The sequence below is a fragment of the Galeopterus variegatus genome, unplaced genomic scaffold, assembly GCF_000696425.1.
Source record: "Galeopterus variegatus unplaced genomic scaffold, G_variegatus-3.0.2 Scaffold2077, whole genome shotgun sequence".
In the NCBI taxonomy this organism is placed as follows: Eukaryota; Metazoa; Chordata; class Mammalia; order Dermoptera; family Cynocephalidae; genus Galeopterus; species Galeopterus variegatus.
The window spans coordinates 148,975-174,309 of record NW_007728188.1 but is presented as its reverse complement, the minus strand read 5'-3'; the positions used below and the strand labels follow the sequence as shown (position 1 = coordinate 174,309).

The window sequence follows — 25,335 nt, the reverse complement described above, 5'->3', positions numbered from 1 at the left end:
TCCGGCAGATGCTGGAGGGCAAGCCGCTGGCCGACAAGATGCGTCCCGACACGCTGCAGGACTACATCGGGCAGAGCAGGGCCGTGGGGCAGGAGACGCTGCTCCGCTCGCTCCTGGAGACCAACGAAATCCCCTCGCTCATCCTGTGGGGGCCGCCAGGCTGCGGTAAGGTGAGTGTCGCCTTGGCCAAAGGGCTCCCGCGTCTCGAACTCGACGGCCGGGAGTGGGTGGAGCTAACGGTCCCAGAGCCGCGGGTGCTTCTTACCGGCGGCGAGTGCCGTCCCCCGAAAAATCCGCGCGGCCTGCCTGGGTACAAGCCCTGCGGCGCAGACAGCGTCCGAACTGGGGCAGTGTCTGGTCCACAGGTGGAGTCGGTGATGGGCGTGAACAAGGCACACCCCCCAGATTCGTAAGACACATTTGCTGGTCGTTTTCAAAAGGAGAATGTCTGAATTCATAGGTTTACAAGAAGCTGTGGACGCTTAGATTTGATCTACGTTTGTGTTCCATCGCCCTCCCCCCAACTTTTAGTGACCCAGTTCTCAAGGAAACAGCATGCTACAAAAATCGTAAAGGAACATTCGTATATCGCATTCGTATGTGGGTTGAGCTTTGAAGAAAACAAATTCTTTTTACTTCTCTTGTGCTTCCTTCCCCTCTCAGTAGTTGTTGGTTTATTCTAACAGACTGATTTTCACTTATTCTTGAGAATATATTTAACAGGACTAATATGAAAACTCCTCTCTGCGAGTCATTTTCACCTCACGTTTCCATAACTTTTCGTATAACGCCTGTAGTTTAGAGAAGAAACATCAGTACAGTTCTGTGTACCTTCGTTGGGGATTAGCACAAGTCCAGAGGAGGGCAATTAGGATATTGTGGGTCTAGAAGACAGGTCATTGGAAAAACACTTGAGAAAAAGTGGAGGAGTTAAACCTGAAAAAACAGACGGCTAAGAGGTACTTAAATATAGGTTGCTCTTGTCCATAGCAAGAGGGAAGAGGGAGAAGACAGCACCAGTGAGCAGAAGGCAAGAGGTCTTGTAGCTTTGAGGTTCAGACTCCTTCATCCACGAACAAGGGCTTTTATGATTTTACTCCTGTTTTTCTTTCCAGCTTCATTTCCCACAAATTAACCACTCCTCCCTTTACTCCAGTTCCTGGAATGTGTCTTGTTCTTTTTGTGCCTTGTTTGTGCTTATGCTTTCCCTTTGCCCAGGAGTAAATCAGATCTGTCCCATAACATTTTATGATGGTTGGGGAGTTGTTGATTTCGTCCCCGTGGATTTTGCCCATTTAGGACATTGAGCAGTAGCATTCTTAGTAATTGTCTGTGAAGTCTTTACATGAGGTCATGAGAATGGATAATAAGCTCTTGGTGGTCGCAGATGGCAAGAAAAAAGATTCCTAGGGAGATAAATAAGTGGATAAGCTCCAGAAAAGATGCCAGGCGAGAGATTTAGTGGGCCAGGCTGTTCAGTGAGGTGGCTGGTGGTAGTCGCAAGCCCACGAATATGTCACATGGGAGCCTGATTTCAAAAAGTAGGTAGGCTGGGATTTGGTACAGAAGCAGCCATGATATCTAATGGCACCATTCAACTTTTAGAAAATAAGGTGCCACCTCTCCATTCAGGAGCAAATTTGTCCTTCTCGTTAAGCAGTCTTCCCTTTTTCTTTATTGTCATTCTTAACCACTATAACGCTGACAAAATAATATTAGTAACAGCATATTCGTATTTATGGAGCTCCCGTTAAATACCAGGTACTGAACAGTGTTTTCCTTAGATCTTTCCTTTGTTTTCTGGTAAGTGCTAACATGACCCAAGTGCTGTTGTTCCCCTCCTTCTAGAGTGGACATTCAGAAGTGGCATGCAGTCATCTCAAATGCTGGCTAGTTGTCTTTGGTCTCTCAACTCAAAGGCTCATTCACTCTCCTCAGCTGCTCTGCTGAGCTTCCAGTTTTATCTGTGCTTACACCTAGGTCCTTCAGCAGCAATGTTCTCTCCGCCAGAGAGGAAGAATTTTCTTTTCTCTTTGGCGAGAGGTCACAGCTGTCACCCAGGCTCTGCTAAATCAAGACAGCCACTCTTTACTGGGATTCCAAAGATCTTAAAGAGTCCCCCAAAAAGGAATCAAAAGGCGTTAGGGACAAAGAAGAAAAGGTCAGGATTAGTCTAAGGTTTAAATACTTTCCTGTTTTATTTATAATGTTGTTTGTTTTTTTTAATTTTTAAAAATGTGCTATGGTATTTCGGATTGTATCTATGCTGCTAAGCATTCTTCAGAGTTCATGTTGCTTGGTAAATAGAGCTAATGCTGTTTGAGGTAGTGCCCATGGGTGCTGTTTACTCTGCATCTGATCCGCTTTTCAAACTGTGTGTGTCTTCTTTTCTAGACCACTCTGGCTCACATCATTGCCAACAACAGCAAGAAACATAGCATAAGGTTTGTGACATTGTCTGCAACAAATGCCAAGACAAATGATGTGCGAGATGTCATAAAACAAGCTCAAAATGAAAAGAGCTTTTTCAAAAGGAAAACCATCCTTTTTATTGATGAGATTCATCGGTTCAATAAATCTCAGCAGGTATATTAACTTCCTTCTACCTTTTGGTCATTGCAAACATCAAATAGAGTATAAAGTATGCGGAATCACTTTGAAAAGTATAAAGCACCATACAAAGGGTAGGGACTTGTTGTCATTATTAACTTTGTCTACAAGGAAACATAGGCTTGTCAATGCATCACTTTCCAGCCTATTTCCCCACACTTTTTCTTAGTGTTTTTTGGTGACAAGAAAATGCTTTCTCTGTCTGACAAATGAATTGGTTGGTATATGCCTGAGCTATACCTATCAGAAAAGTAGCTTTGGATCAGGTTTCCAATTTTTAGAAATTTTTATTCCAAATATTAGGAGTCATTGTGAACAGTTTAACTTGATTCTAAGATCATTGTTTTAATGTTTTTTATTTCTCCTCAATAAACTATTACTTTTTATTTTCAAAATTAGAGTCTTTATCTTCTGTGACTTCAGGCTCTCAGCAGGCTGAAATGTTACAAGATCTAATCATTACTGTTTATTTAAATGGCTTTGTGAAATAAAAGTAAAAGGACACAATTTATTTTTATAAACCAATGCCACTTGGATTTTTTTCTATATAGACATTACAGTTTTTTTTCAGGTATTCTTATTTCCTTGATATATTTTGCTGCAGCTATTTAATAAGTAGAAATATTTCACAAAACCCTGCTAAGCTTTTTTTTTCCTGATTCAAATCTTTTTGAATAAACAGACCCTTTGGAGTTCTGACTGGATGTTAGCATTCTGGGTTTCTATTAACTCATCTTAGTATTTCCCCCAAGTAAGACAGAATCTGTTAGTTACATATTCAGCATGTTTGTCAGGAAGAATAACAGTACCATTGAGTACTTGCACAGGAAGGAGATTTTGGAAATACTAATGTTTTTGTGATTTTTTTACTCTTCTGTAAATAAATAACTTTTGTGTATAAGTTGTGTGCCATTTCAACCTTGGGTAGAAGATGCTTTCCTAAGTAAAAAAGTCATTTATGTTGAAACTAAATTAGAATTCTACTTAAAGCTGTTAGTCTACCAACTAGAGATCAGGCTTAGACACTGGCTCTACTGAATGTTACATCAGTATTCAGTGACTATAAAGCCGCTATTCCTGAACACTAAAGATAAAAAAGGAAGGAATGGATAGCCAACTTACGTAGGATTCTGTAGGTGGCTGTTGACTGGAATCATTTTCTTCTGTTTTCCTCCCATGATTAGGACACTTTCCTTCCTCACGTGGAATGTGGGACGATCACTCTAATTGGAGCAACCACTGAAAACCCTTCCTTCCAGGTCAATGCTGCTCTCCTGAGCCGCTGTCGGGTAATTGTTCTTGAGAAGCTTCCAGTAGAGGCAATGGTGACTATTTTAATGCGAGCGATCAACTCACTGGGAATCCACGTCCTGGACTCCAGCCGTCCCACTGATTCTTTGAGCCACAGTAGCAACAGCAGCTCTGAGTAAGTTGACTGTGTGCAGTGTCCTGGGGACACTCCTCCCAGAGAATCTCCTGGCATGGGGCCAGAAAGGGCTGGGCATCAGTAATGAGTGGGTGGGGACAGAGAAGAAATGGTGATCTGCTAGTAATGGAAATAAAACAGGAGAGAAATGTTCAGTTATACAAACAAGGGTATCTCCACAAACATTTCCTTTCTTTTAAGATGCAGTTTCAGCCTTTTATGGGTGTGACTATAATTCTTCAAGCTTTAATGTTACTTGGTTATTTTACTTCTTGGTGTTTGCTTTTGTGCTTAAGGTTCTTTTCCTAGCACATTTTTTTAAAAGCTTGGAAGACTTATGGGAAAACTTATTGATTATTTTAAAGGGTTTATCCCCCTCATTGAATAGAACAAATTTCTAGACAACTTAACAAAACTTTTGAGATTTGTACTCAGGTTCCAATTTCTGTTTTTTCCTGTAGTTTACTAATTTTAAAAACATTAAGTGAAAATTAACGTAACTGTAACCATAAAATTGTTTAAACCTTTTTGCACACTCAAAAAGTTAAACTCAGTTCCATGAAAGTAAAGGAATTTTGACTGAAAATGACCTATTAGAGGCTGTCCCTTTCCTCTTGGTGATTTGCTTGTACACCATGAGTACCACATGACTTCATTAATGCACAGGACAGGTGATCAGTTTGACTCCTTGGGTTAGAAGTTTTCCTTTGTTTATATTAGAACATCTTCTTCCCATGTCCTTTGTTCATGTATTGGCTGAAATCACACAGTGTAACATAATCTGATCTGATGAGAGGCTGTTGCCATCCTCCTCCTGCTGCGGACCCCAGCTGCTCACGCCTGCCCCGGGGCCAAGTTTTGGAGCCGCTTTTCTGTGAGGATTAAAGTACAAGGCATAGTTTCAGGCTCAGGGTTTAGGTTTCAACAGTCTCCCTATATGTCTGCCTCCCATTTGCTCTTGTAGGATTCTGCTGTGCCTCATGAAAGACTGGAAGCATTTGGCCACAGACCCCTGGACAGAACGGAGCTGCTTCATTTTAGAGTACAGTTGTGATGGGATAGACATTAGAGCTGTGGCTAAAAGTGAAGTATGGAACCTGCTGGCATCGGTCAGGTGGTCTCCTACTGAGGAGCCCATTGTGTGCTGGATACCTGTCAGGGTCTAGGGGGCTCCTGCCAGCCCCTTGTGTCTAGCACAGATTTCCCTTAACAAAATTCTCATCACAGGCTCAACAAACCATTTGGTAAAGACAAATTGAAAGAGAAAGGAGAAAAAATCCTAACATTTTTCCTGTGTATTTTTTTTTCTGTGAACTGGTTATCATAAGATGTCCACAGCTTTATATCCTGCATTTTTGTTTATCTAGGGCCATTTTTATTTAATTTATGTCATCCTTCCCTGGAATGAGTTATTCAGAAACCCTCAGGTTTTTCCCTTCTCCCTAGTCATAACGTAAGTGACAGGAGAAGTGCAGTAGAACCATGGAACTCATCCTCATTTTTACAATGCAGGATTTCTTTCTGTACTTTAAAAGAGCCCCAGGTGATTATAGACACATTAAAGTTTGAGAGGATCCAGTGAAAGAATTCAGATTTCTTTATGTCTCCTGCCTTCCTGGGAGGGCTAGAAGGACAGGAACCTGTTCTTGTTCATATCTCTAACATCCAGCACAAATGCCTAGCTTATATTATGTGCATGGTAAATGGTTAGTGAATAATAAATCCTAGCTTTTGATATGAGAACTGTTTAATTTTTTTATATAGTCCAGCATATAAGAAATAATTGGCCAGATATCAAATCAAATAGTATTTCTTTAATACTATTGCCCTTTTCATCGCAAGCAGAGTGAAATAAAAGAATGCCTGTATTTAAAAAAGTAAAAAAGATTACCTGTATTGAGCTTAGATCCATTAATTGGTCTACTTGTTAGCAACTCTGAAAATAAGTTAAGTTACATTATAAGTGATTTTATAGTAGAAGTACCTGCCACCACAGGTGCCATGGGTAATTAAGAGTGGATTGTGTTGTCTTTCAGTTATTTCAGCTAAAATTTCACTTTCAAATCCCTATTGACTGGCATCAGCTGTTTATACATCTTTGTGCTCATAAATCAGATTTGATTGCACTAACCTAGCTGGATGAAAAGACTTTTAACCCCAAATGATTATTTTCTCTCTCTGGGAAGCTATGAGTGTGCATTTGTATTCTTGTGTCATGTTTTGGTCCCCTAAATAGCAAGTAGAACATTTACAGAGAAACCCTAGGCTGTTGGAACCTATGCATGAGAGGAGAGATGAGCAAGCAAAGGCACCGGATTTAGAAATTAATCAACTGATACTTAGACCATTCTTGATTGTGACTTGAGGAATTGTGAGATCTCACACAGGATACACATGTATGTGATAAATTCCCGTTAGAGCAAGATAAAAGTGTTCTTTAATTGTCCTCATATATTTATTTCTTTGGTAGAAACTGAAGGTCCTGCCTGTGCTAGGCATTGGCTAAGTGTTGAAACACTGAGTGCTCCTGTGCCTTTAGAGAGTGTACAGGGTGATAAAGGCTGAATGAGCAAATCAACTTACAGTACCATGCAGTGATCAAGCTATGTGCAGGGGCAGTGGGGTATAGAGAAGAAGCATCTAGAATATGTAAAATCAAATGTTTCTCCTCCTAGATAAGGGGATGCTGAGTTGAGTTTTGAGGGATAAGCAGAATTTAACTGGATGGAGTAGAAAGCTCATTATCTGCGCCATAGTTCCTTTGGTTTGCATGGCTGGCTGATCAAGAGTTTTCATGTATTTTCCTCTCTAAAAGCATTTTGATCCCATGATACAAACAGTGAAGCATGCTGTCTGTATACTGGGTTGATTTTGGAGACCAGGAAGCAAAATCCGTGCTCCATAGTATGATGAGCTTGTGCTGCTGAAAATGAGAAAGTGAACTAGTGTTTAATCATCTTGCACTACTTGCTGCTTGAAGGATTGTAGATTCTCAGATCATAGGACATATGCATATTCGAAAACACTTCTACGACTCAATTGTTTGTGGACCAGATAGAGTGCCTAAGTCTGTGGAGACGAAGAGCGTGAAATGAGAGATGGTGATTGCCCACTGACTGTATAGCTAGTCCAAGTTCCAAGAGTTGCTTGAGAGAGTTGAAGTGGTGTCTGTCCTTGTGTAAGGTGCTATGGCTTCACTCTGAGTCTGGGGCTTTTCTGTAATCATCTGGAGAGGGGTGCCCCAAAACATGATGACTACAGATTTTTTCCTTTTTTGATAAAAGTTTAAACTGTTTTGCCTGTTTCTCAAAAATAATCTTTTCTACCAAGGAATAAAAATAAAAGTAGTAGAATACCAGAATAGAAGGTACTGGCAAGAATGGATTGGGTATAAAGTAAATTTTAATAATCTTAAAAGCGTTTTATATAGAGAGAAAAAAGGCGTATTAATATAGTACATTAATATAGCTGTTTTAATATAAAGAAAAAGGTACATTAATATATTTTAATTAATATACAACACAAAGAAGAAAGGCCCATTGAAATGATGCCATAAAAACATCAACAACCAGAAACATAGATCTCATGGACCTTGTATTAGTTTCCTGTGGCTGCTGTAACAAATTACCACAAACTGGTGGCTTAGAACAACAGGACTTTCTTCTTGCAGTTCTGCAAGCGAGAAGACTAAAATCAAGGTGTCAGCTTTCTCCAGAGCCTCTGGGGGAGAGTCCTTCCTTCCAGCATCTGGTGACTCCTGGCATTCTTTGGCTTGTGGCCATTTCACTCCAGTCTCCACCTCTGTCTTCACAGGGCCTTCTTTGTTTCCCTGTGTCTTCTCTTTTTCTGTCTTGTAAGGACATTTGTCATTGATCTCATCTCAAGATCCTTAACTAAGTTATATCTGCAAAGACCCTATTTCTCAGTAAGGTCACATTCACAGTTTCCAGGAATTAGGACTTAACGTCTTTTGGGGTCATTATTCAATCCACTGCTGACCCCTGCCAGGTATATGGTATAGTGAATTTGGAAAGACATATGCTTCCTTGGGGTTAAATAGAAAGATAACATCATCTGTGAAATATATGTTCTTTCTTTATGGAGAAAGTAAGTTTGGTTTTGTTTTGCTTTCATTCTGGTTATTATAGAAGCAGCAGAGTTTGGGGCTGGACGCTGAAGATTTGAGATTCTGGAAACATATGCTATTGGCCAGTCTAATTACAATGATACTCATCACTGATAATAACAGTAGCTAAATTACTGAGTGCTCATGATATGGCGGGCACTGCTCTGAGCATTCTGTGTGTCTTACCTCTACAGCTCTGCAAAATAGGTATCAGTACTTCCTTTTTATGAGATGAGGAAACTGAGACATAAAAAGGTTAGCATGTGCCCAAGATCACCAAGCTTGAACATGATGGAGCCCATTTTTAAGGCATGTTGCTAACTACTAAGCGGCCTTAGTTGCTAGAAGGAGTCTAGGCACCAAGTTAAAAGAGAGTGCTACTGGTGAGTGTTGCCATTGCAACCTTTTGCTGTACACTTCTTTGTGTAAGGGCAACTCTGTACTAATTTGATTAGGTACAAAAGAGTTTCAACTGTAATGTAGCAGTAGTAGGTTTTAACCAGATCTGCACATCACACTTACCCGGAATACATTTTGAAAATATACATGACCAGGGTCTGTCCCTGGAGATTTGGGAATTAGAAAATCTGTGGCAAGGTATACATCTGTGTTTGAGGATAATTCTCTAACCTGGTGCACATCCCTGGTTGAGAACCACTGGACAGAGCTTGTTATCCTGACCATCTAACGTGTTACTCTGACCATGTAGTCCTTAGTGAAAGAGATACCCGGAGTTTGGTTTATAATTTAGTGGAAGAGTTTAGCCAAGCCACATATATTCTTTTGTTCTGCCATGAAATAACAGGTACATTTTTATTTACTTCACTCCTCTTCCAACTTAAACATCAGCCACCTAAGTGGTATCCTCCAAATCCCGATATCATCCACCAGGAGATTAATGTTCAGAAGGATCCAAGCCCTAGAAGAGAAAAGGGAAGGAGGAAGTGTCTTCCCCTGTTACGATCAAAGCTTTTCTCTTCAGTTGGAAAAGTGAGGTTCTCTAAGTCTGTTTTATTTCCAGGTCTTGTTAACTAGGAAAATGAGCTTTTCCAATGCATTTATTTTAGCCATATTTCCTCCATATGATGGAACAGTTTTTTATTACATTGTAATAACATAATTTACTATCTATTGAGTATTTCCTTGTAGGATGCTATGAAATTTTGGGCACTCTATCCCCAAAGTGGATTTCACCTCATTTAATTCTGTTCTACCTTTAGAAGGTTATTTCCAAATGCAAACCATTTTATAAGTTTATGCTTAAATTTTAAAATAATGTTAACTTCTCTAGCGTAGGAGCACTTTTCAAGACACTTTGTGTAATAGTTACTGTTTGCTGAGGGATTTTGCACACGTCAATACAAATACCCCTCACTTCTTTGTCCTTGACCTGGCTTCTCTCATCTGCTTCCCCTTCTAAGGTCTCAAGGTATTTTAGTACATCCTGTTTTATTACTCTGAAACTTAGCTAGAGCATACAGGCTCAGGGTATATTTGGTGATGAGTAGAGCCTTTAGAACACTGCACAGTGTTCTGAACAGTGAATTTCCATTTTGTTATTTCCTGTGTGACCATTGTTCGTTCCATCAGCAGGCCCATTTTATTGAACAGGATTGCTGACAGATTCACTTGAATTTAAAAACACTCTCTCCTTTTGGACAGGGGTGAAGTTTGGAATGTGAATTATACCCAAGCGGAGAAAGAAGAAGGGAGCAGTGGAGGTTTGGATGGCTTTTGCTGTGGCAGCACCCCCGTCCCCCTGACTGCCAACCAGAACAGTAGAACAACTTGTACTTTTGTTAGGAGTTTCACAATCAAAGGAGGGATCCTGTTTTCCAACCACATAAAATGCATGCCCATTTTTAAAGGTTTATTCACAGCATACTTTTTTGTAAGTCTATGGAGCAGTCTGCTAGTTGGCTCCTAATTAATGAGGTCTGCCCCCTGACTATGTACAAGAACTAATGGAAATAGTAAGTACCAGGGTAGATAAAGCCACCCATCTTGTCTTTTCCCCAAGAGCACTTCATCTTTCTAAATGCATATAAAAGACAAATTCATAGGAAAGGGATGTATACTAAAACACTAATGTTAAGATAGTCTAGCAATAGATGACTTTTCTCCCTATGTCTATTCTTAAAATTTAATATCATGTACAGTTTTTTAAAAAGTAGTATTCAGAGGTCTGAATAGTTTACTTGTTTTTTGGACAATTATTTTGTTGTTAAGGATGTGAAACTATACACAGTATGATCCCAATTTTGTTTAAAAAATTGGATATAAGGTGCACAGTTGCATGAGTGGGTGGATCATAAAGGAAATTCAACAAATGACATAGTAGCTGTTGTTATCTGTAGGTGGTGAAGATAGGGATTTTTTCTTTCTTTATACTTCCTATATAATTTTTTAAAGTGAATGTTTCACTCTGAGATTGTCAGAAAATTGAAGTTAGGGGCCAGCCCGGTGGCGCGCTGGAGAGTGCGCCGCTTGGGAGCGCGGCGGCGCTCCCGCCGAGGGTTCGGATCCCATGTGGAGACCGGTTCCCGCTCACTGGCTGAGTGCGGTGCGGGCGCAACACCGAGGGTTGCAATCCCGTTGCCAGTCCCCGGTACGGGCGCGACACCGAGGGTTGCGATCCCGTTACCAGTCAGTAAAAAAAAGACAAAAAGGAAAAAAAAAGAAAAAGAAAATTGAAGTTAGACCATTCATTGTGCAAAAATATTTGATGCCTATTCTCTACTGTGCCCTGATAAGAATAAAACATGATTCCTGTCCTTGAGGTGTTTAACATTTAGTGGGGATAGAGAGATGATGAACGTAATCAACAAATAACCCAATGCAGGGCTCAGAATATAGGATAGTTCAGTCAATTAGGATTGATTAGAGCACCTGCTTTTATTCTTTTTTCATCCTTCAATCATCCTGCAGGCATTTTGTTGCTAGGAAGCTTTCTAAGAAGATGAAAAGCTTTGCTTTTATTAGTTCCGAGGCAGAAATGAGATGTTCAGGCAATTTTGGTTCTCTTGACACCCCCCCCCCCACACACACACACACACAGAGGTAGTGTGCAGTAACTGAGCTGTGTTCCTTACCCCTCTGGCACATTGTATGTTGCTACACCCCTCTGCTGCTGGTCCCTCCATTATACATTTTCTTTGGTATGTATTTTGTCGTTTTCTTCTAAGTCATTTTCCAGAAAATCTGCTAAACAGCTTCCATTTGAGAAATGGTCTGAAAACTACAAAGTGCCAGTGGTGTGGCCTCAGCCTGTGTGTTGGTTAGGTCTCTGCTGAGAGGACCCTGCCATCAGGAACAAGGAAGATGGTCTCCAGCCTGTAACCATGGCTTTGGGGCCCAGGCTGTCAGTGAGACTGAGGAGAGTTGTTCATTGTAAAGCTAAGACAAGCCAGGTGTCTATGAGTGATGAGAGAAGCACAATGAATAATTGGAAATCTTGGCTTTGGTAAATAGGGGAGCATGATGAGGCATCTTTAAGACTTTAGAAATAAATCTGTGAACGAAATACAAATTGGTGTTATTCACGTTATTCACCAAGCAAAGTAGTGTGGGTGGGAGTCCAATAAGTAATTCTGCACTGACCCCAGCAAACAAGCTGGGCCCCCCTACAGAAGCCTAACCTGGCCCAGCCCAGTTGGTACCTATGCGATGTTCTCTAAGTAGCCGATTTGGACAGTCCTGATGGATTTATTAATTACTGTAGATATTTCCAGCTGAAGGTTGGTAATCACATGGGTGAACTGTAACTTTGAAAAATTATGTTTTACTTTGCACATTTGCAGGTAGCAGCTCAGCAAGGAATGAGTAAGACCTCTAAATAACAAAATGTCTTAAATATCTTGTCTACCTCAAGTAGAAACAGAAAATTCTGCTGAATCAGACTTAAAAACTAATCACAGACCTGCTTTATGAAGGTCCATATTTAGAAATGTGATTGTAAATTTTAGTCCTGACATACAGAGAGAGGTCAGATGACTTCCATAGCTCTCTTGGCTCCGTTCTGGCAGCGTTTGTTATCAGTTCCCTGGATTGCGAAGTCTCTGCTCCCCTGTGCAGATTTCATGTGATTAGCACCCACTCTGGAGTGACCTTCTGCAGTTCTGAAAATGCCCGGGCCAACATTCCATAGACCTGCTTCTAGGTCTCGCTGTGCGCAAGTAACTGGGGACCTGGTGTGTTGGTTGTAAAGTGAGAGAATTGAGCCACAGTTCCCTCACTTTGACGTTTGTGAAGTGAGGGAATATTAGCCTTTCAGAGCTAACATTCTGATGCGATGCCATCTCTTCCCTGTGTGAAAAACAGCAGAAGCGTACCTGTTTCCTCAGGATGTGGGCTGCCTTTGAAGCATGTTTTCCATACACTGTAATGAAGTGCAAGTGTTTCTAATAGTTTTCACTGCTACATAGAACCAGAGAGATCATGTGTCAGCAGACATTCAGTGTCTGCTTCACACAAGCTTATATGTGTGAACTTGTCCAATGAGATGCCCTCATGGCTCATAAAATACAGTGCAGTACCCTTGCCACTCATAAGATCTGGTTAGTTGTTAGTCTTGATAATGCTTAACCATGTTAACAATGTGAGTTCGGAATAAGGCAAAAAAGCCTTGAACTAAGATAGTTTTTTAGTGATCTTGCTGAGAAGTATAGTTTCCTAACACCTGCTACAGAATGCGAAGTGTTTAACCTGAGCGTGGCAGTAACTAACACTGTTGTGTTGCAGGCCCTCCGTGTTCATAGAGGATAAAGCAGTAGACACTCTGGCTTACCTCAGTGATGGGGATGCCCGAGCTGGGTTGAATGGACTGCAGCTGGCAGTGCTGGCCAGGTTAAGCTCTAGGAAGATGTTCTGTAAGAAGAGTGGACAAACCTATTCTCCCAGTAGAGTTCTCATCACTGAGAATGATGTGAAGGAAGGCCTCCAGCGATCCCACATTTTATATGACCGAGCAGGTAAGTGAAACTAGAGCAGTGAGTGAGTGCACACAGTCTTATATCCAGGTGCCCTGAGCATGCCCATGGTTCTCAGTTGGGTCTCCAAATTGGTAATAGAATTAATAAACCTCCCATACAGGCCTGACCTTTCTGAAGAGAGCATAAAACAGAAGCTGCCTAATAAGAATCAAGAGGAGTTTTAGGGTTTGCAATGGTAGCACCTTGTAGAACACAAGCACTTTTGAAAGCTGGTGCATTCAATTGACAGTGAGTAATTCTATGATCATTTGTAGTGGTGGTAAATAAGAGGACTTTTGCAATAAATGATTTATTAGTTTGAGAGTTAAAATTCTTAATTTCTTTTTTTTTTTTTCTTTTTTTTTCCTTTTTGTCTTTTTTCGTGTCCGGCAACGGATCGCAACCCTCAGTGTCGCGCCCGTACCGGACCGGGACCGGCAACGGGATCGCAACCCTCGGTGTTGCCCCTGCACCTCGCTCAGCCAGTGAGCGGGAACCGGTCTGTATGTGAGACCCGACCCCTCGGCGGGAGCGCCACCGCGCTCCCAAGCGGCGCACTGTAGCAGTGCGCCACTGGGCCGGCCCTAAAATTCTTAATTTCTTGAGTCTAAACTAAAAATTAAATTTACATGGATCATGATGCTTTCATTTTGTAGTAGATTTTTTAAAAATTTAATTTTATAGTGTGCACTTATCTGTTTGCATAGAATTGTATTAACAGATACCAGATTTGATAACAGTTCTTATTAATAAATCTGTGACCTGGCAATATGAAGTGTCATAAGCGTGGCACATTTGCATCTTTTTATAAAAGAGGTGAGAGATGAAGATAATGTACCATGGGTTAGGCTGGACTTCTGGTGCTTGAGCATCTGTGTGGAATCTTATCGCAGTAACTGTGGAATAGAATTTCCACATCTTTAAAAGCTATGCCAGAAAAGGAGGCTGATAATTGAAGATTCTAGATCTTGCATAGGCTGTGCCAGACTGAAAATATTTCCTGATGACAGAGGGTCCTTCTTACTGGTTAGAAAAGGGGGTGTAGGAGTTTAAGAATGACTTTGGTCTTAGGCGCCACCTCTTCATGAGCGAACATGCTCGCTGCACAACCTTGGAGACTGGCTGAAGCTTTTTGGCCCTAATACACTCAGCTGATGGTAGTGTAGGCTGTTAATTAGTGCTCAAGACACATTTACACATTGACCAAACAGTCCTGTCTGCATTCTGACATGAACGTGCCTCTCAGCAAGGCCCTTCTCAGACGGCTAGCTCTCCCTGGTGCTCTTGAGTATCATATGAATGTTTGAAAAGTAAAACATTCTAGTTGTAGAGCCCTATTTGCTTTTGGCCAAATACAAAAATTGGAGATATAAACAAAATAAACTGTAAGAGGTAAAAAGATTCCCAAATGCTGGACTCCCCATTGTTCCTGGGCTTTCTCCCTTCTTGTGAGTGTCCCAAAGGAGACTCTTCATTTTGACTGGACCGACTGGGACCATTCTTTCACATGTTATCAGATTGTCAGTTAAAATCCATATAGCATCACATTCCCTAACAGTCAATTATTGAGTATTTTACAGACTTTTTTTTAAATTCTCAACCTTAGGAGATAGCTAATAACATCACCCCCATTTTACAGATGACAACATTTGCCTAGGTTCACAAAGCAAGTGGTAAGGTTGATCCTCAAATCCAGGTCAGACTGGCTACCAAGACAGTGTCCTTCCCTACTGTCTGTGCTTGCCTCCACGCCAGCCCTGTTCCTGAGTGGTCACCCCTCACACATACATGCGCACACGTGTACATGCAGAGCAGGTATTGGAGGTATCCAGTCCCAGAAGTCCTACTTCCTGAGCCCCTCATTGCATCAAAAGGAGCCATGGGATCCCCTTGTCTCCATCTCTGTGCTGCCCAGGAGGAGCTGGGGTAGTGGAAGCTACATGGTGCCAGAGCCGTGAGAACCCTGCACTTAGCACATCTTCCTGCAGACACTCTTCAGGGCAACTGAGGTGCTAGAGAGATGTTCTCTTACAGGCTTTGTTCTATAAGCAGGGATGGTAGAAGCATTGCCTTGGAAACCTGTTAGCTTATACGCTTCTGCCTCTTTATAACTGTCGAGACAAAGACCCTACTCCCAGAGTTTTTATTATTTCTTTTAATGTCCCCTAGTATGTAGTTACCCACTAGTAGGATCCAGTAACGAGTTCAGATGTTTCTGCGTCAAAGTGCAGAAATTTCCAAATGAGAACTTCTTTGCCATGCACTGACATCAGGGTTCTATATAACAATGTGAAATTTCAGGCTATAAAGCAATATATAGTAAAAGCAAAAATAGAAGGTAGCATCGAATAATCGTAGTATCTAACAGTGATACAGCGTTTTTGTAGTGCTTGCTCTGTACCAGGTGTGTATTCTTCATGCAACCCTATGAGGTAGGTGGTCTTGCTATCCCCATTTTACCGATAAGAAGCCTGAGACATAGGGAGGATCGGTAACTTGCTTGTGGCCACAGTGCTGGTAAGTTTGGGGTCAGGCCTGACTACCTGGCTCCATGCTCTTGCCCACTCTGCTGGTGGGATTGTCCCTCATGTTGGCCCCAGTGAAGGTGGCAGAGGATGAGTAGCCTGTGTTGACAGAAAGTGGACTAGAGGTCGATCTTTCCATCCTTTCATACCTGTGCATTTGGCCGGGCCAGCACTCCCCAGCCCTCCTCCCCACCTCCAGGCCAGCAGGGTGGGAGCGTGGGCCAGACCATGTGGGTTTCATGCAGGACACCTTCCCAGCCTGTGTCCATGGCATTCTGACTTCACTAAGGAAGCCCTGAGACAGGGACCACCCGGTTTGTCCACAAAAATCTGGGCTGACACCATTGATCTGCCCTGGTTCTCCTTGGAAGCCAGAGTCCCTTGGGCCTGGCCACCAGCCTTTGGGGTCTTTCCCCTTTGGCAGGCCAGCATCTTGTCACTGTCTCTCCTCTCCACCTGAAGACCAAGTGTCATCTTACCAGTGCAGTCAGCTGCCAGGATTTGTTACTAGGGCCTGAAAGCTGTGCCCAGCAGGACACAGGATTATTGTTGACATCGGCTTACAGACCAGGTGCCTCTCTGGAAGGGCTAGTGCTCATAAGAGTGACATCCTTTGTGTCCTTGTGAGGAGGGTGCCCTTGTCTTGAGCCTAAGTAAGAAAGGATAGTTAGAAAATAGTGAAATGTCTGCACATGCCACTGCCTAGTTCCTGAGAATTGTTTAGCTATAATTTTCCACACTTAAATATGTTTTTTGTAAAACACATTTCACTGCTTTGTTTCCATATGAACCTAGGGTAAAAAATGGGATAAGCCCAAGTGGTGAGAGAGCGGGGCTCCAGTGCCTTCAGGTGAGAGCTGCTAGTTCGTGTGTCAGTCCTTCTGAGGTCCTGCCATGCAAGTGTCCCCATGCCAAGGCTGGCAGAGTTAGTTTTAAATGACCACAGGCCTCAGATATCAGAAAGGCAGCTGGGAAAGACGTTTAGGAACAAATGGGCTATAACAGCTGCCCCTTGCCACTTGAGTCCCCATCCTAATGGTGACAACCAGGCCCATAGTCAATTTTCCTCAAATAGACAGTGAGGGCACAGGATGAAACAAGGACATGAGACTCACTGTCCATTCACTCTTGTCTCTGGCCTACCCGCTGTGGTCTAGGAGGATCACCTTTCAAAGTGAATATTCCCTTCCCCTCACCTTGAGTGTCTGTGCGTGCCCTCAATGTGGACAGCCACAGGTTTCTCCAGCAGCATCCTCTCTTCTGAGTGATCTAGTTTTCCAAACAGGCACCCCAGCCCCACAGAGAACCATGCTGGGACATGTTCCAGGATTTCACACAAATGGCATTTGCAACCTCCTGCTGTTGGAGCATAGTTAGAGGACAGCTGTCAAACCCCACTCTCCTCAGCTTTCCTTCCTTACAATCAGCTGGTTGAAATAAAGGTGTGGCTCAGGTGCCCCTCTTGGGAGCCATGTGTGAGTGGTGCTCTTTGTGGTGTCTAGGAGAAGAACATTACAACTGCATCTCCGCCCTGCACAAGTCCATGCGGGGCTCGGACCAGAACGCCTCCCTCTACTGGTTGGCTCGGATGCTGGAGGGAGGAGAGGACCCACTCTACGTGGCCAGGAGGCTTGTGAGGTTTGCCAGCGAGGACATAGGTGAGTGTGATGGAGGGGCCCACAGCCCTGGGTTCATGTGGGGTGGGGGGTGGCATGACAGGGGGAGTGTCACTTCCTTTGGTCTAAGAATGTCTTGGGACAGTGTGGGACAGTGGAAGAAGATAAGGCTTTATGTGTGAGCTCAGTCTTTTATTCCGTGGTGTGCACGTGCTTTTGAGTGTTTGTGTTCGTAAAGTCACCATTTTCTGTCTCCTCTTCAAGAATGTTCTTACTAACAAGTGGCTGTTAAGAGTATTGAAATAAAAGAGGCCTTTTAAATTTGCTTTGCAGTGAGGTGTGCGGGTTTTCATTGGACAGCTCCCAAAGTAGAAGTAGGAGACTTTGGACACTATTTAAAGAAAAAGATCAGATGAGCTTTATTTTTCTTTTGTCTTACTAAATGTTTTGTTTTTAATGTATGCAACCTTGTGAATGTCTTCATGGCCTTTGTTCTTTATGTTTGTTCTACATCATCTCTTATTTTTCCTAGAAGATGTAGAGATTTTATGCACAAGGAAATAATTCTTGACACCACACAGTAACCGCTCAGTAAATATTTCTTGAATAACTTAACGTGATCAGTGTTAAGCCAATCTGTTGTGCTAACTGGGATTGTTTTGGTCACCAGGTCTACAAGCAGTAATGGTCTCAGGTTGCAACAGCACATGGATAAATCAGAATGATAGTGTGTGTTATGACTTAACCTTTCCTTTGTCTTTCTGTGTGTGTGGCAGGTCTGGCAGACCCGTCTGCATTAACACAAGCAGTTGCTGCCTACCAAGGCTGTCATTTTATAGGCATGCCCGAATGTGAGGTAAAGTAATCAGCTCAGTTCTTTGCAAATCAGTTCCTTTCTCGGGCTCTGTCCCTTTGTGGATTTGAATGTACGTCCCCCTCTTCACCACTGATATATTGGGCCCACTGAATAAGCTGCTTGGCATTTGAACTCCCATTATAGAATCTTAGATGTCCAGAGAGAGATGAGACCTTTGGTATGAATGAGGTCACATTTTTGAGCCATCCTCAGGGAGTCCTGGGGTTCAGAGGAAGAGCCCCAGGCTTTGGGGGAGGGGGCAGAAAAGTTGAAGGAGCTGAACAGGAAGCCTCTGCAAGTTCACCTCCAAGTAGAGCAGCTTTCTATTCTTCTGTTTTATATGCAGGGTCTTGAGACAGTTCATGGAAGAATTCATATTATTTTTTCAATTCTATTTTTCCATGGACTTTTTGTAATACTCTCATATATTGGGGTTTAAGAAAAATTTCATTTAGTTAAAAGTTATTCAGTTTAAAAGAAATAAGTAAAGGCCAGTGGTCTTGTTTACCTCTCGCTTCATAGGAATTTCTTCTCCCTATGACAGGTGGTTATCCAGGCTGTAGGCAAAAGGGGGGATGATAAAAGCATGGGAGAATCTTTTAAGAATTAACTAGAGGTATCTATCCTTGAATATTCTGTGAAACAGAAACTTTCTGACACCTTCCTAGTAAGTGTGTCCTTCTGTGTCATTCCTAGGTGCTTCTGGCCCAGTGTGTAGTCTATTTTGCCAGAGCCCCAAAGTCCATTGAGGTATATAATGCCTACAACAATGTCAAGGCCTGCCTGAGGAACCACCAGGACCCTCTGCCGCCGGTCCCCCTGCACCTGAGGAACGCGCCAACCAGGCTGATGAAGGATCTGGGCTATGGCAAAGGCTACAAGTATAACCCCATGTACAGCGAGCCTGTGGATCAGGAGTACCTGCCCGAGGAGTTGAGAGGAGTCGATTTTTTCAAGCAAAGATGGTGCTGACTCTCTTAGGCTGTGACAGCAGAAGGATGCTGCTTTTTTTAGGGAGGGCCAGAAAGAAAGAGTAACTGGATTGTGAAGTTGGTTGCCCGGCGGAAGTTAAAACAGACCAACATTTTGTGCTAGAAGTATAAGAGTTCCGTAGGTGGAGGAGCAGTTACTTCAACTAAATGTGTAACATTGAAATTGTGTTCATTTGCACTCTGTGCAATGGTTATGCTTATGAAAATATCTGGCAGCTTTGTGCAATGAATAAATGTTATAAGGAATTATCTATTTTGTCATAGTATTTAAGTCATAATGTCATTTCAGAATTCAGTTCTGTAGGATTTTTTTTTTCTTTAAAAAATGTATATTCTGGGTAGTTTCAATTGGTAAAAAAAAAAAATGTAATTGTGATTTAATACTGCATAGTGTTTTGGGTATTTTTTTTATATGCAAAGGTCTTATGAGCCAATAAAACTATTTCAAAGTACTCTTTAATTCTTTAATGTTTTTCCCGCCTGGGATGCTAAGTACCAATATCTGTCACCATTGCATTTTGATAGGTAAATACTGTGAAAGAAGAGTCATCGTAGGTGAACAGACTGGAAAGCTTAATGAAAAGTCAGTGTATCTTTCTGAACATTAGTTATGAGATTTTAAAGAATTCGCACACGTAGTTTTGAGTGGCTTGTGTGAGATTCCAGTGGTCCCCTGCCCGTCCCTCTGCACTTCCTTGTTTCCTCCTGCAGCTCCCGTTTCTGCACAGTGATTCCTGTTTTACTCTGTGTGTTTCCTGAAGTTGCCTGTGCCGCACCCCCTCAGCTAGTGTTCTTCATACCTACTGCTGATTCCTGTCAGACTCCTTCATGGCCATGCAGTGCACGTTCACACAGGATGGTCTCTTCAGCTAGTGGGTCAGTTCTCTTCCCCCGTTGGTGTGGTCCCTCCTGGGGATCCTCTGTCATCCTGGGGCTTGCTCTGCCTTTCTCCTGGGTGAGAAGTCCTATTTCCTGGGTGTTATGTCTTGCCTCTTGGTTTATTCCACCATTTTGGTACAGCACATCTAGTGGTTTCATCAGGCTGGAGAGACGGTGCATTGCAGAGGCTTCGTCAGCACTCGTGAGCCTCCCTTCTTGCATCTGGGCTGGGGCTGCTGTAGAACGTGGCTGCTGTCCTGAGACTCCCTCCAGCATTGCCTCTCCCTGCACGCCATGTTCCATTGCAGGATCCTGGGCTTGCTTTCTTGCCTAGGTGGCACACACCCATTAGTAGCTTTAGGGAGCAAGGATGCATGGGAGGGAAAATATTTTTAGACTTCGAAAGACTGAAAATGCTTTTTTCTACCTTCAGACTTCTCTGATAGTTTGGCTGGAAATAAATTCTAGGTCCGAAATTGTCCACTGTCTTCCTCTGTCCTGCATTGCTGTTGAGAGAGATGAAGATGTTCTGATTTGTGATCTTCTGTTTGTAACCTCTGCAACTTAAAAATCTTTGTTCCTGGTGTTTTGAAACTTTGCAGTGGTTTTCCTGGGTACTTAGTAGACCATTTCAATCTGGAAACTCCTGTCTTTCAGTTCTGGGGAAGTTTCTTACATTATTCATTCAGTGCACATTGAGTACCTGCTTCATGCTAAGCAGTCTTGTTGATGTTGGAAACACATCAGTGAGCAAAAGAGACGAAAAACTCTGTGATCATGAAATAGGTAGTATGAAAAGTGATGTGTTAATATGTCAGGTAATGGTAGATGCCATGCTAAGGAGAAGCCATGCTAAGGAGAAAATAATGAATCACGGAATGGAGATAAAGGTGGGGAGGTGTGGTTGCAGTTTTAGTTAGAGTAGACCCACTGAGAAGGTGGTATTGGACTCGAGGAAGTGAGTGTGCCATTCAGATGCCTGGGAAGAGATCACTCCAGGCAGAGGGAATCAAGTACAGAGGCCCTAAGGGAGGAAGGTGCTTGGCAGATTCAGTGTCCAGTAAGGAAGCCAGTGTAACTGGAGTGGAGGAAATGGAGTGGTAGAAGCCAAGCTCAGGGATGGCGCTTCAGATCATGTGGGACCTTTTTGGTCATAGCAAGCACTTTGGCTTTTACTCAGGGTTTCCAGCAAAAGAGTGTCTTGATTGGACTTAAATTTTAGAAAGATCGTATTTGCTGCAGTGTTGAGACTAGATAGTAGGGAGGGAAGTGTAGGAGAGGGGAGCTCAGAATCTGCAGCGTCCAGGGAGGTGATGGTAGGTAGATCAGACCAGGGTCATGGCAGCGGAGATAGTGAGAAGTGGTCTGATGATGGATACAGAATTTGGTGACATATTGTATGTAGTGCATATATGTGAAAGAGGAGTTCATGTTGACTTTCGTTTATTGAGAATGTAATGTATACCACCTTGGTTTTAAGCACTTTGCATGGACAATTATTTGAATCCTCATAATAACTAAGTAAGCAGAGTACCATTATTTACATTTTCAAGATAACAAGACAGGTACAGAAAGATTTAGTAACTTAGGACCACCGAGCTCATAAGTCATGGAGGGAGGATTTGCACTTGGCACAGTGACACGGTCCAAGCTCTCACCCGTACCCACCTGCACCCTCCGTTTTCTCTGGTCCCTCTCTCTTGAACTCCCGTTATGGACGTTGGCCCTCTCAGAACCAGTCTCTTATTTTCCACCCTTTCTTTTTGCTCTAGTTTCTAGATTCCCTCAACTTTTCACTCCTTCATTGCCATCATCCCATTTTTAATTTTCAAGAGCTCACTTTTGTTCTCTTGAAGTTCCTTTTTTTGTGTGTGATAGCCTGTATTTACATACTTGTTTGTTTAGTGACTGCTTATCTCCTTGAGGATGTGAAATTATTTTTTTTATTCTCTCCCCCTTCCCTCCCATGTTTTGTTTTCCCTGTTTCTTTTGGTCCCTGTCTTTTGTATCAGTTGTTCCTCATGTTTAGGTGTGAACTGAAAAGCAGATCAGAAGCTCTGAGCACGTGGTGGAGGGGGTGGGGTTGACTTTGATCCTTGCTGTGTTATTTGTTGAGAACCCTGGAAGTCAGTGTCTTTCAGACTTTCTTCTTGGGCTGATTAGAGCCCCAGAGAAACTCTTCTGTTCTCCTGCTGGGTCAGTTGGTCTCCATATGGCTCCCTGTGTTCTGGGTGTCAAATAAGGAAACAAGGCATCATATGTCAGTCAGTGTGCATGTGTCCCTCTTGATCTGACTGTGAAGTGGTACCTAAGCCCTCGGCTCTGTCTTGGGTCCTCCAGTTCAGAGATCTTCCTGTGGCTTGGGTGTCTGGGAACCCATCTCCTTAACTTCTCCACCCTCTGCCACCTTCCAAGACTTTGCAATGCCTGCTGTATTGACCAGGCGGGTTCTTCACTTTCCCCACTAGATTTGCCAAGTCAGTGACCACTTGTCCATCGTCCCACCCTCCAGCATGACGGTGCCATTGTTCTCCCCATTTTTAAATGGGATGACTTTTAAAGATTCCTTTATTGTAGTTTTGGTGGAGGTTTAGGCGGAACATGGGTTCACCCATTATCTTTAATAATATTTCGTTAAGAGATTTACAATTCAATTTTTCCTTGATTTTGATTCTTTAATAATAAACTTTTTGTTAAGGGATACAGTCATTTCCAGATAAGTAGTGTGCTTGTGATGGAACCTGGAACCTGGAGAGCACTGTCTTGTAATACCAAGATCAAGGGTTCAGATCCCTGTACTGGCCAGCTGCCAAAAAAAAAAAAAGGAAAAGATGATATGACCTCAGAAACAAGCCTTTTCAACCAGTTATGACTGGTTTGCTGAGGGACTGAGTCCAGTGGTGATACAGGCACCATAAATCCAGTAAAATATTTAAACATTGTAACTCAAACCAGCTACTTGAGACTGTTCATTTTATCAGACATATGGCTCTGGCCGTCATCACGTGTGAAGCAGGCAGGTGTCTGTTCTCACAGAGCAGCGGAATTGGGGAGAAAGCAAAGTACAGTCCCTGTGCTGCACTAGAGGTGTGGGCTGGGCTCCACCTTTCTGTAATTGTAAAATCAAGCTTGAAAGTTAGGAGGTACTTTTTTTTGTTCCAACAAATCTTAAAATATACTAGCAGAGTTTTTTATTTCAATTTTTTAAATTTAACTTTATTTTATCAATATACATTGTAGTTGATTTTCGTGTCCCTTTCCCAAATCCTCCCTACCCCCTTCCTCTCCCTCCATCAATATCATATCTGTTCGCTTGTCTTAACAAGTTCAAGGAATTGTGATTTTTGTGTCTTCTTCCTCATATTTCAAACTTTTTAGAGCAGGTGTTCACTACCTGAAATGTAGCACACAGCATAGTAAGCATGAGTGTGAGAGAAACGGAATTCGCTGATTGGGGGCAGCCCTTCCATAAGTAAGCTGTTTAAACATCGCAAATGATGTACTGTTTCTGAAAAAGCAAGTAATACAGTCACCGAACAGTTTATTCCTTATGTTCCAGGTATGTTTTTGTAGTTTTGCCTCCTGCAGCCACACTTGAATAACAACAATGGTGACAATGATGACGTGCAGAGAACGGTTCCAACTGATGCAATAAGAATAGTTGCTACTCATCTTTTCCAGATACAAACATTTGAACCTGGACATTGTTACCAGTTTATTCCAAACAAGAGCCTTTGTGATATACTGATGTTATATTAGAAAGTACGAATTTCCTATACTTTCACATGTAAACACCATGGATATCTTACTTTTTTATAAATTTACATTTTGAAATTTTACAGTTTGAAAGCACTGTAATACAGATGTAATTCCAGCCAGTTCAAGCCCTCAAAGGCGTTTATAACTTAAGTGGAAACCAAACAGAAGTAAATATTTTTGATAGGAGAGTCAACAGTAAATATTCATAAGAGCAATCATTTTAAATCTAAATGTTTTAGACTGCTTAAAAACATTCCCACTAAAACCAGGAACGATGTCAACGGTTCAGATCCCCTTACCAGCCAGCCTCCCCCCCAAAAACAATCAAAAAATATAACCAGGAAGAAGACACGGACTCTGGCTGTCCCATTGTGTGAGTGGAGGCTGAGGCAAGTCAGGCTCCCAGGAAGACATAGACGGGCCTCTCAAAGGGGTCACTGAGAAACATTTAATCGAGGATTACAAGGACAGTTTTACCTTTGAAAAGGGTGTGAGGGGGCCGGCCCGGTGGCGCACTGGATAGTGCGCCGCTTGGGAAGCGCGGCGGCGCTCCCGGCCGGGGGTTCCGATCCCACATACAGACCGGTTCCCGCTCACTGGCTGAGCGAGGCGCGGGAGCAACACCGAGGCTTGCGATCCCGTTGCCGGTCCCCGGTCTGGTACGGGGGCAACACTGAGGGTTGCGATCCGTTGCCGGAAACAGAAAAAAGACAAAAAAAAAAAAAGAAAAAAGAAAAGGGTGTGAGGGGACCGGCCGGCCCGGTGGCGCACTGGATAGTGCGCCGCTTGGGAAGCGCGGCGGCGCTCCCGGCCGGGGGTTCCGATCCCACATACAGACCGGTTCCCGCTCACTGGCTGAGCGAGGCGCGGGAGCAACACCGAGGCTTGCGATCCCGTTGCCGGTCCCCGGTCTGGTACGGGGGCAACACTGAGGGTTGCGATCCGTTGCCGGAAACAGAAAAAAGACAAAAAAGACAAAAAAAAAAAAAAGAAAAAAGAAAAGGGTGTGAGGAGGAGGGCTCGGGGACCAAGAGGAGGTAGGGGGGCCTGTGGAGGCAGGGAGAAGGGCCGGGAGGGAGCCCTAGGCCAGCAGGAGGTGTTGGGGCCCGCGGCCTTCTGTTGAGAGGTGTGGCCCTGAACAGAGGGGAGGAACTCCATGGCCACTGCACCTCTGGCGGGACAAGAGGGGAAACCCCGTACGGACAGATCTCTGAAATAAATGTAAGTATTGTATTTTAGAAGAAACAAAATTCTTTCTGCGTGAGTATATACGTTGAGAACCAAAGAGAATAATCTGAGCAACTAATAATATAGTCCAGGTGAAAACAATATGTGAAAGTCAGTAGCTTCTAGACTACAAAATGTAATCAGAAAATGCACCAAGAGAAACATCCCATTCTCTAGCATCCTAGAAATAATAGTAACGGAGGAGCAGACCTCGTGAAGAAAAATATCATACTATCAAAACAAAAAGAAAACTTGAACAAAAGTAGAGAAGCCATTTTCCTAAATGGGCTCTGTCTTAAGTTCATTTTTATGTTCCATCATGCTTGGCACATAGAATGTGATCGCTACA

The 25,335-nt window shown here is 42.8% G+C and overlaps 1 protein-coding gene across 1 annotated transcript; it reads left to right on the top strand.

Moving 5' to 3' along the window:
* The first annotated feature begins 6 nt into the window (after positions 1-6).
* Positions 7-19,573, top strand: WRNIP1 (Werner helicase interacting protein 1). The gene is made up of 7 exons (XM_008580398.1): positions 7-170; positions 2,395-2,586; positions 3,795-4,036; positions 12,903-13,132; positions 17,160-17,315; positions 18,050-18,129; positions 18,826-19,573. The coding sequence occupies exons 1-7, from the start codon at positions 9-11 to the stop codon at positions 19,099-19,101; spliced, it is 1,338 nt and encodes a 445-aa protein (XP_008578620.1). The 5' UTR covers positions 7-8; the 3' UTR covers positions 19,102-19,573.
* Positions 19,574-25,335: the final 5,762 nt, after the last annotated feature.

Excerpts from the sequence above, each read along its gene's own strand:
- WRNIP1 (XM_008580398.1), top strand. The coding sequence starts at position 9 with ATGCTGGAGGGCAAGCCGCTGGCCGACAAGATGCGTCCCGACACGCTG. Across the intron at positions 171-2,394 it reads GGCCGCCAGGCTGCGGTAAG|ACCACTCTGGCTCACATCAT; the intron begins GTGAGTGTCGCC and ends CTTCTTTTCTAG. Across the intron at positions 18,130-18,825 it reads TAGGCATGCCCGAATGTGAG|GTGCTTCTGGCCCAGTGTGT; the intron begins GTAAAGTAATCA and ends TGTCATTCCTAG.